The 7,328-nt window shown below is 56.7% G+C and overlaps 1 protein-coding gene across 2 annotated transcripts in view; it reads left to right on the top strand.

Moving 5' to 3' along the window:
• The window catches only part of LOC117285189 (BMP-binding endothelial regulator protein-like), a 27,598-nt gene extending 21,088 nt beyond the window's left edge, over positions 1-6,510 (top strand). The window contains exons 3-4 of one of the 2 annotated variants that reach the window (XM_033761022.1): positions 5,993-6,092; positions 6,336-6,510. In XM_033761022.1, the coding sequence (XP_033616913.1) occupies positions 5,993-6,092; positions 6,336-6,340 (105 nt within the window). In that variant the 3' untranslated portion in view covers positions 6,341-6,510. Of the gene's footprint in view, positions 1-5,992; positions 6,093-6,335 lie in introns of those variants that run through there. The other variant, XR_004516146.1, reaches the window with a different exon arrangement.
• The last annotated feature ends 818 nt before the right edge of the window (positions 6,511-7,328 follow it).

Raw genomic sequence — 7,328 nt, 5'->3', positions numbered from 1 at the left:
GCCCGGAAGGTGGCCGGTGTCCCTTGAGCCGCAGATCCTGCTGGTAGCTGGAGCTGGAACCCCAAATGTGGTTCGTGGTCTTCTCACTGGCTCAGAAAGAGCTCACCAGGAGGGCATACAAATACTCCTCGAATGAATTTCGTCTCCCCGTTTCCTGAGGGCAGGGGAAGGAGATGATTCACGCTGTCTGCTGCAGGGCGCCCAGGGTGCATTGGCCAGGTGTGAGGAGGGGCGGGCACAGAGCGCGTGCCCCCCGCAGCCTCCTCCCCGTCCTGGTTGGCAAATGCTCCTGTCAGCTGTTCTCCTGGAGTTTCTCCAGTGCCGGCTCCACCCCTCGTACCCGCTGTTGGATTCCCTTTTGGGTGGGGAGGCGAGGTGGAGACTTCGGCATTGGGGCATGGACTCCGCCCGCCACGTGCCTGCCTCCCATCTGCCCCTGAACAGGACTCTGCATCTTGGCCTCCGGTGAGCCCTGGGGACCCGGTGTGCAGCACGGTGGTGTCTGAGAGGGGCACGCTGACTGTCACTGGCCGCTCCCCCCACACTGCTGCGAACACTGTGTCGCTGGCAGACCCTTTGCTTCTGTGATCTGCGGTGTAATAGAAAGCAGGCCTCTACTTTCTTTGGGCTACTGTTTTTATTTGGTGGTGGTTTCGTCTGTGTTCTGCCCTCTCTGATGTTTTGGTTCCATTTCAGAGTGTGATTAAACAGGACAGGGAGCTGTGTGGCACTGCCCTGCTTTACACCAGCGCCGTGCTCGCTCCCGCCCACCCGCTGTCCTAACGCCTCTGTCTCTGTGCTGCGAGTTCCCTCAAAAGGCCAAGAGCAAAGCCACCAGGCTTCATCCCTTAGATGGAGTCAGGACCCCAGACGATCCCTCCAGCAGACTGAAGCCTGTGTAGAAAATGAAAAGCTAGTGGCTCCCACATGAAGAGGCCCTTCTCATCCCGTCGTCTGCCGGCCACGCCGTGTTTCCAGGGAGCGGTGTCAGGAGAGCAGTCCGGGTGGCGCACGAGGCCACACATCCGAGCACATCGTCTCTGCGTGGGACCGGGCACGGAAATGCACTGTTCTGGCCAGCGGAGCAGCAGGGGCCTTACTGCTTCCTCCGCCCCTGCCCTTTGCTTTAATCTCCCTCTGTTCTGTGCTGCAGAGGCGAATTTCTTCATGGGATTTGACTTGTTGCAAAATAACTGAGGGCCCAGGGGGCTTCATAAAGGCTTTTAAATGGTCGGGCTTCAAGGGCAGCATTGTTCCGAGTTTGCGCCGTTTCGCTGGGTGGGAGGAGGCCGTGTTCCCCGGCACGGTCTCTGCGGTAAAGGCTGGCTGAGCCAGACAGGAGGGGAAAGAACAGCACTCCAGATGTGGGGCCGTGAACTGCGGTGTTCTTACAGGGTATTTAACAGTGAGTCTCCACAGTTCCGGCTGGCCGTGGGGCGCCGCCTGCCTCCCCGGACGGTGCTCCCTCCTGTGCAGATTGGAGGAGGGGCGGGAGCTGGGGTCTGAGGCTCTGGCCCATCTTGCAAATGACCCAGTGCAAAGAGACTGGCTACGTTAAGTCGAGGACTTACGCTGTCCGTCCTAGAAGCACTGCTTTTACTTGTGCATTCAAAAGGAGACCGTAAGCCAGGCTTGCAATGGTCTGAAAAGAGGGAGCGCTCCACAAAGGCAAACCTTCATGTTCCTGGCTTCGGGAGGCGGCTGTCCTCGCCTCTCGACCAGGCGGTGCATTGTAGTGCTTAGGTCGCAGGCTGACATCAGAGGGTCGCGGGTGTGAATCTCTGTCCCGGCTGGCTGTGTAAACCTGGTGGAGCACAGTGGCCCCTGGGCTTCGGCTTCCTTACCTGTGAGATGGAGGGAGGCAGACCAGAGATGTATTTCCCTGAGCCTGCTGCGAGGGTTAAATGACAGAACGCACAGGACATCCTCAGTGCAGCCTGGCTCGTAGCAGAGTTAGGAATCAGGCGCTGTGATAAGAAATACTCAGCATCTTGCCTGGGCCACTGTGTGCTGCTCATTGTTGGATGAAAGATGTATCAGCACTGGCTGGGGCTTGGGCCATGAAAGGGACTTGCAGGATCAGTGGAGCGAATCGTGGGCACAGCAGGGTCTGGAGAGGGCTTGGGGTACAAGCTGGGGTGAGGCTTCGAGGCCAAGGCTGACGGCCCTCACGCTGCCCAGAGCCGGCAGGGAGGCGAGATGTCCTGCGAAACGCTGGGGAGTTTCGGTTCTTTTCTCTTCCAGCCTCCCTTTCTGCACCATAGCAATGGCTTTGGTGGTATTTTTTTCTGCCCATTTTTTCAAGTGCTGTGGATCTGAGAGATGACCCAGAGCCTTATGCTTTAGAGCAGCTGACCTTATCTTTTTTCTCCCGCTTCTTTCTCTGTAAGAGTTAGGGGGAAGTCAGTAGTGTCATGAGTACCGAAGAAGAAGCCAGCAACAGCTTAATTGCAGTAATAAATCACCAACCAAACTGAATACTGCCACTGGGGCCCAGAGGGCGATCTCAGGGCCTTCCTCCACCCTCTTCACTATTATTTCTGGAGACCGAGAGCAGATTTCGTGCTAAGGAGATGGGCTGGAGCAGATGCAGGCTTGCACTAGCAACTCCTCAGTGTTCACACGCACTGGCGAAGGGTCCTCTGACCTGGGGCTGCAGAAGGGAACCGCTTCACCGTCTCCGGTGGTCAGAAGCCCTGGAAGGTGGTGGGGCCTGCCCCTTGCGTCTCTCTTCCGCTTTTTTTCTCGGGGGTACGGGGGATTGAACCCTGAGATGGCCGCGCACCTCCTGTAGCTTTGACTTTGAAACAGGGTCTCAGTGAGCTGCCACAGCTGGGCCGGACTGCGGTCCCCCTGCCACTGACTCCGAGTGGCTGGGGTTACAGGTGTGCACCCCTGAGCTCGGGTCTTTCTTCAGGTTTCACCTATCTTGCCTGCATTTGAGAACCTTCAAGGCCCGAAGCCAAGTCTGCTTGCCCAAGGCCCAGCCCACCCCTTCCTCCCGGACCTCACCGCTGACCCAGGTTGGCTGTCTCTCCAAACAATCCAAACCAGCTCCACTACACGCTGATCTCTTCCCCACGTCTCAGCAATCTCCCGACTCACAGGACACACCTGTACATAAGGCCAGCCTCCCTGGCTGGTCCCTTACCCCAGTCCCGGGGCCCTGTTCACTCCCGCTCCACTGCCTGCTGGGTTTTGGGGAACCTGAGACACTCAAGTTCCCGTGCACTCTTCCTCTGCCGCAAGAAACCAGAAGGACCAGCGAAGTGGCACCTGCAGAGCTCTTGGGAAGAAAGCTGCTGAGTAGACACGAGCATCATGCTTCTGTTTGGGAGAAGTAGAGTCACATCGCCTGGGAGAGTGGGGACCCGCGGTTTACCACAGCGTTGTCCTCGGCCCCCGGGGCTGGAGCTGGGTCACAGTGGGGCACTTGAAGGAAGGGCTCGCCCATGGGTCTCCTTCCTGAGGAGAGCAGAAATCGCAGTGAGGGTTCACAGGCTGGGCCAGGCTCTCCTGGCCTCCTCTCCTCGGACACCCGAACCCCTCAGAACCAGTCCCTCTCTAAGCCGTCTCGAGTGTTGGGAACACTGCTGTGTGTTTGTGCTGAGCCTCCCTCCCGTGCTCGTCAGCCTGATGGCGCTTGGCTCAAGGCGCCCTTCTCTTCACAGTCCCTGGGGCCCCTCAGGTGCAGGGCTCCCGTGAGCTGCTAGGGTTGCTGTCGCCTTTCCTAGAGCAGGGGACTCAGGGTCTGCAGGAGGGCTGAGCATGGTTATTTGCATTTGGGTGGAGTCTCTGAAGGCCGGAAATCCTGTCAGCCTCCTCTGCACAAACGACAGAGGGGCGGTGTCCCCTGCTGGTGGCACCCAGCCTGACTTCTGTGACAGGCTGAGTGCTCTCTGCCAAATGACAGTCGTTGGCCTCCGGTGCAGGCTTTTCAGAGGGAAGGGGATGTGGTGATGCCATCTGTCTTCAGGGGCCTCCTCGCTAGAAGAGCTGGCCAGATGGAGGCAGGGCCAGCGCTGGGCATTTTCCCCTGTTCTTATCTCAAGGGGCTTGTGACACCGTCTGAGAACACAGCCTCTGTCGTAGACATCTCCGTCCTCTCTTGTCCTGGTAGCTGTGCCTGTGTCTCCTGTTTTTGTTATTATTTTCTAACATGACATCATTTCCGAAAGAATCTCTGAAAAAATCATTTTGAGGCCCTGGTGGGGAATGTTGGCGAAGGCCTCTCGATGAGCTTGGCCTGTTTCTCTGGGGAGGAAGGCACACAGGGGCACTGGACAGTGCTGCTTTGCTGCCTTCTGTCCCCTCACCCCACCCTCCTGGGAGGGAGGCCTGGCATCCTGGACAGAGGGGAGAGAGCTCCCAGGCAGCCCCAGGCTCAGCCTCCATCGGTGTGCACCCCGCTGCCACCGGGTGACAGCCACAGGCTCAGCATGTGGCCGGTGAGGCCCCCTTGAGCTTGGCCCATCTGAGGTGGGCTGTGGTTCGGCCGCATGCTGAGGGGCCTTATTGCTGGCGTTCTGTTTCTTTCCTTTTTTCCTCCCTCGCCCCTTCCCTGTGGGTGCCCCCGAGGGAGCTGCGTGTGGTCCTGGTGACATGGTCGGTGTTAGGGCTGAGGTGGGGTCTCCTCCATGTCACCCAGGGATCTAGGGCAGCGATGGCGTACCTTTAGAGACGAGTGCCCAGCCTGCAATCCCAAACCCACTTATTTTTCGCAGTGCCAACATGGCAAGTAGATCTGAGTACTGAGGCTTTAGTTTAGAAAAGACAACTCTGCATCGACATCTTTGTCTTAAAAGAAAAACAATACCCGTGTCCTCGGTGCACCCCCAGCGGTCGAGGTCCTCCCAAGGTGGCAGAGCTGTCCGTGCCGTTGTCAGTACTGCTCCCACTGCCCCGCGTCAGCTGAGGACGGCAGCAGCCCTGACCCAGCTGGAGTGTGGCTGTGTGCATCAACTCCGGCCTGAATTCCTCCTCTGCCACGGCTCAGCGCTGTCAGATTGGACGAGCCCGCTACCTGCTCTGAGACGTGGTTCTTAAACGGGTAAAATGAGGACGATGATAGCATTTACCTGCTGCACGTGGTGGCACAGGCTTGTAATCCCAGCACTTGAGAGGCTGAGGCAGGAGGATTGCCAGGAGTTGGAGGGCAGCCAGGCTATGTAGTGAGTTCATGGCCAGCTTGAACTACATAGCGAGGCCCTGCCTAAAAAAACGAAAACATGGCAGTGTTTACCTGGTGGAATCTAAGAAAGAACGGAGGCCGCGGGACCCAGTTTACAGTGAGCCCTGAGCTAGTGCCGCTCCTGGTGACATTCTGCGGCAGTCTTTGGGTCCCGTGTGTCACCTTTGGATCTTCTTGCTCTGGGACGTTTGACAGCTGACTTAGGGACCAAACCAGAGGTGCAGATGCTCACTGTTCTCCCGGGAGCAGGAGTGCAGACGCACCACAGCTGTTGCAGGTGTGAGACACTGGGGCCCGCGGCCCTGCCTGGGCTGTGGAACATTGTTTTCCTCTCAGAGCCAGTTCTGTGGTCCACTTTTGTTATTTGGGTCGGAACTTCAGATTGCTGCATTTTAGTGCCCTCACTCTAGAGGACGCTGGCTGGCCACGAGGAAATATTTTTGTTCTCGCGAGGCAGCCCTGGCCAGGTTGCCCAATGGGCAGAATACGACTCACACAGGTCTTATGGAGTGGGCACTAAAGAGGAACCATAGAATGGAGCGGGGAGAGCTTGTCCTTGGCATTGGGCTGTCTGGGCACAGTGGGCGTTTCAGAAAGGACCTCCTCTCTCCTGTCATCTCTTCAAGGCCCTGTTCTCCCAGCCCTGTGTTCCGGGCGGACGTTTCTGTCCTGGACGGGGAGCTTCTATTGGCCATCACCGTGTTTCCTGGCCAAGATGAAGGCAGGGTGCGGGGGCTCCGTGTGGACAGGACTCCGGGGATTCCCAGGCTGACTTTGGCATCTCTGTCCCTTTCTGTGTAGAACAAGGAAGTGACCTGCCAGCGGGAGAAGTGCCCGGTGCTGCCGCGCGACTGTGCCCTGGCCGTCAAGCAGAGGGGCACCTGCTGCGAGCGCTGCAAAGGTGGGTTCTGTCTGGCATGGGCTGTGTGTGGGGGAAGAGAGGAAGCACAGTGAGCAGCTGCGTGTGCGGTTTCAGGGGATGAACCATTAAATGTCCAGAGATGTAAACAGCGGCCTTTTGTCACTGTGCTCGCACGCTTGGGTTTGCCAGGCTCCACGTTCGCCCTGCCCTCGTCTGCCAAGGGAATCTTGAAATCCAAGTGTTACCGTTTTGGTTTCCATTAAGTCTTTTCTTCCTTTCCAGATTAACTCTAGGTCCTCTGCTTGTCTTTGGAGCAACTCTGAAGCCTCCTTACCCCACCTGGGCTGCTTCGCCCAGCTCTCCAGTGTTGGGTCTTGTTTGACTTTCCTTTACCCAAGGGAGTCACCGTCTAAGCCGTGTTTCTCAAAACTGGCTGTAAATGAGCTGTGACGTAGCAGGAGTCACCAAGACCGTTATCCTCTTCATAAAATGGTGCTTACTGGGATGCAGGCTCTGCATGCTCACACTAGACTGTGGGAGGGGCTATCAGAAGGCGCTGTTTCATGCACTGAGGGGCTCAGCGACCTGCCTAGGGTCACAGAGCCTGTGACAGAGGTGGGGGCGGACCTAGGTGGCCTGGTTCCCTGACTGCACATTTTCAAGTCTCCTCTAGACGTCCATGCAATTGGAGGCTGAAGGTGCCCTGTTCTTTCCTGATGAGAGATGAGAACCCTGTCCTTGAGAGGCCGCAGGGAGGAATCTGTCCCGGTCAGTGTCTTGAAGCGCGGACTCTCTCTGTTCTTTCTTGCTGGGAGGCTGTGGTTTCCCTCCGACCCTTTGCTCTCTTCTATTTGAAAATTTCACAGCATTAGATAGACAGGAAATGAAGCCAAGCAGCCACTATGACCAAGAAAACCCATCCCCGTGCTGACACACGGGTGGGCGAAGGCTTAGCGAGTCTTTCTCGTCTGAAGATGAGTGGGCGGGGGCCTTGGTCCCAAGAGCTGGCCAGCCCCTCCCATCATTGCTTAGGACTTCCTTTATTTTGTCTTTCTGACCCCTCTCCCTCTTTCCCTTAACACAACTATGCTTTAACTGTAATTAGATAGCACCGTGTTAATACATTACCACACTAAAGAATTTAAACAGGAAAGAGAAACGTACCTGCTCAGAAAATAACAGCCCTTACCCATTTATTGAACCTTTCCCGTATTAATCATTTATTACGTGTAGATGTAGTTTTGGTTGTGTGCTTTTTATTTGTACAGAATTGGA

The sequence above is a fragment of the Fukomys damarensis genome, unplaced genomic scaffold (assembly GCF_012274545.1).
Source record: "Fukomys damarensis isolate Sample0158 unplaced genomic scaffold, DMR_v1.0_HiC HiC_scaffold_7, whole genome shotgun sequence".
NCBI lineage: Eukaryota > Metazoa > Chordata > Mammalia > Rodentia > Bathyergidae > Fukomys > Fukomys damarensis.
This window is presented reverse-complemented; position numbering and strand designations above follow the sequence as displayed.